The following is a 1217-nucleotide window of genomic DNA, read 5'->3' as shown; positions in this document are numbered from 1 at the left end:
CAGTGACTGTATTTTGCATGGTACAAATTGCATGTTTTCATGAAAAAGTGACCATCATTTTCACATATCACCTGGATTATTACAACTGTCAGTTCATCTTTAACCTTGTACATACTAACTTAATTCACAGTTTTACCGGTTTTCTTGTATTGGGATTCATCAATTTTACCAAGCTTAGGCCCAAAAACATATTCACGTCACCTGTTATCATGCTTGAAATGATGAGCGGGAGGATGACAAGCTTCAGCATCCGCATGAGGATCTCTCCCGGGAAGCCGAAATACTGCTTGTCCAGATGGGAGAGGGGGGCGTACTCTCTGACCACGACGCCCAAGCTGATCCCTGATCAGAAGAAGGACACACGCATATTATACATGGGTCAAGCAGGACAGAAAAATTGGAATTATGTGGCTTAAATAAATCAAATTCATGCGCACGTCATGTATCCCACTCAATGGTTTCAGTGTGATAACGCTCCTTCTGCGTTATCACACGTAGCAGAGCTCCATTAAAGATGCTTGTAAAACACTGTGATGACACAGCAGACTGTATGGCCTGACTACACTGGGCTATCAAAAACAGGACCTATACCTGATGGAACTCAATCCTCCACATTTAGCAAGCTCCAGATTCTCCAGATGTTTAACAGCAGCAGAGAAGACGTTTCAATGCGACACCAACGACAGTCTTAACACTAAAATGCTGCAGCTGGTTTCTTTGGTGTGTATGTTTTGTTCGTAAAGACCTGACCATGATCAAATTACCAAAACTTAATGACATACACCGAACCGGGGAACCGGCAGCACATCGTACCCTGAAAGCCACGCCCACCGCGGGGGGGGGAAGAATTCTCCACCCTCCATGACTTGTAATGCTAATTTCGTCCGCTAACAATGCACCGAAAAGCTGCTGCGTGGTGCTATTCATAACCAACAGGGTAAATAACCCAGAAGTTACATTTTTATAAGCTGCCGATTTGAAAAACCGAGCTTTTATGAAGACAAAAGTGGATAATACAGATGTGAGGAATCAGCAGGGAGAATGGGAAGACCGTGGGATCCTAACCCTAACCCTAACGATATGTCCGACATCAACCAACCACTAACTACAACTAACTATCCACTAACTTACAAAACAGATCTATTTTAACCCTTGTGTTGTCCTCGGGTCAAACTGACCCGTTTCCAAGTGTTTTATATCAGAAATATGGATTTCTT

At 43.2% G+C, this 1217-nt stretch overlaps 1 protein-coding gene across 1 annotated transcript in view; it reads right to left on the bottom strand.

The window, feature by feature from the left end:
- The window catches only part of slc1a1 (solute carrier family 1 member 1), a 31423-nt gene that overhangs the window by 24054 nt on the left and 6152 nt on the right, over positions 1 to 1217 (bottom strand). Inside the window, exon 2 of the mRNA XM_032544796.1 lies at positions 202 to 342. Within this exon, the coding sequence (XP_032400687.1) occupies positions 202 to 342 (141 nt within the window). The remainder of the gene's footprint in view (positions 1 to 201; positions 343 to 1217) is intronic.

The sequence above is a fragment of the Etheostoma spectabile genome, chromosome 19 (genome assembly GCF_008692095.1).
Source record: "Etheostoma spectabile isolate EspeVRDwgs_2016 chromosome 19, UIUC_Espe_1.0, whole genome shotgun sequence".
Taxonomy (NCBI): domain Eukaryota; kingdom Metazoa; phylum Chordata; class Actinopteri; order Perciformes; family Percidae; genus Etheostoma; species Etheostoma spectabile.
This window is presented reverse-complemented; position numbering and strand designations above follow the sequence as displayed.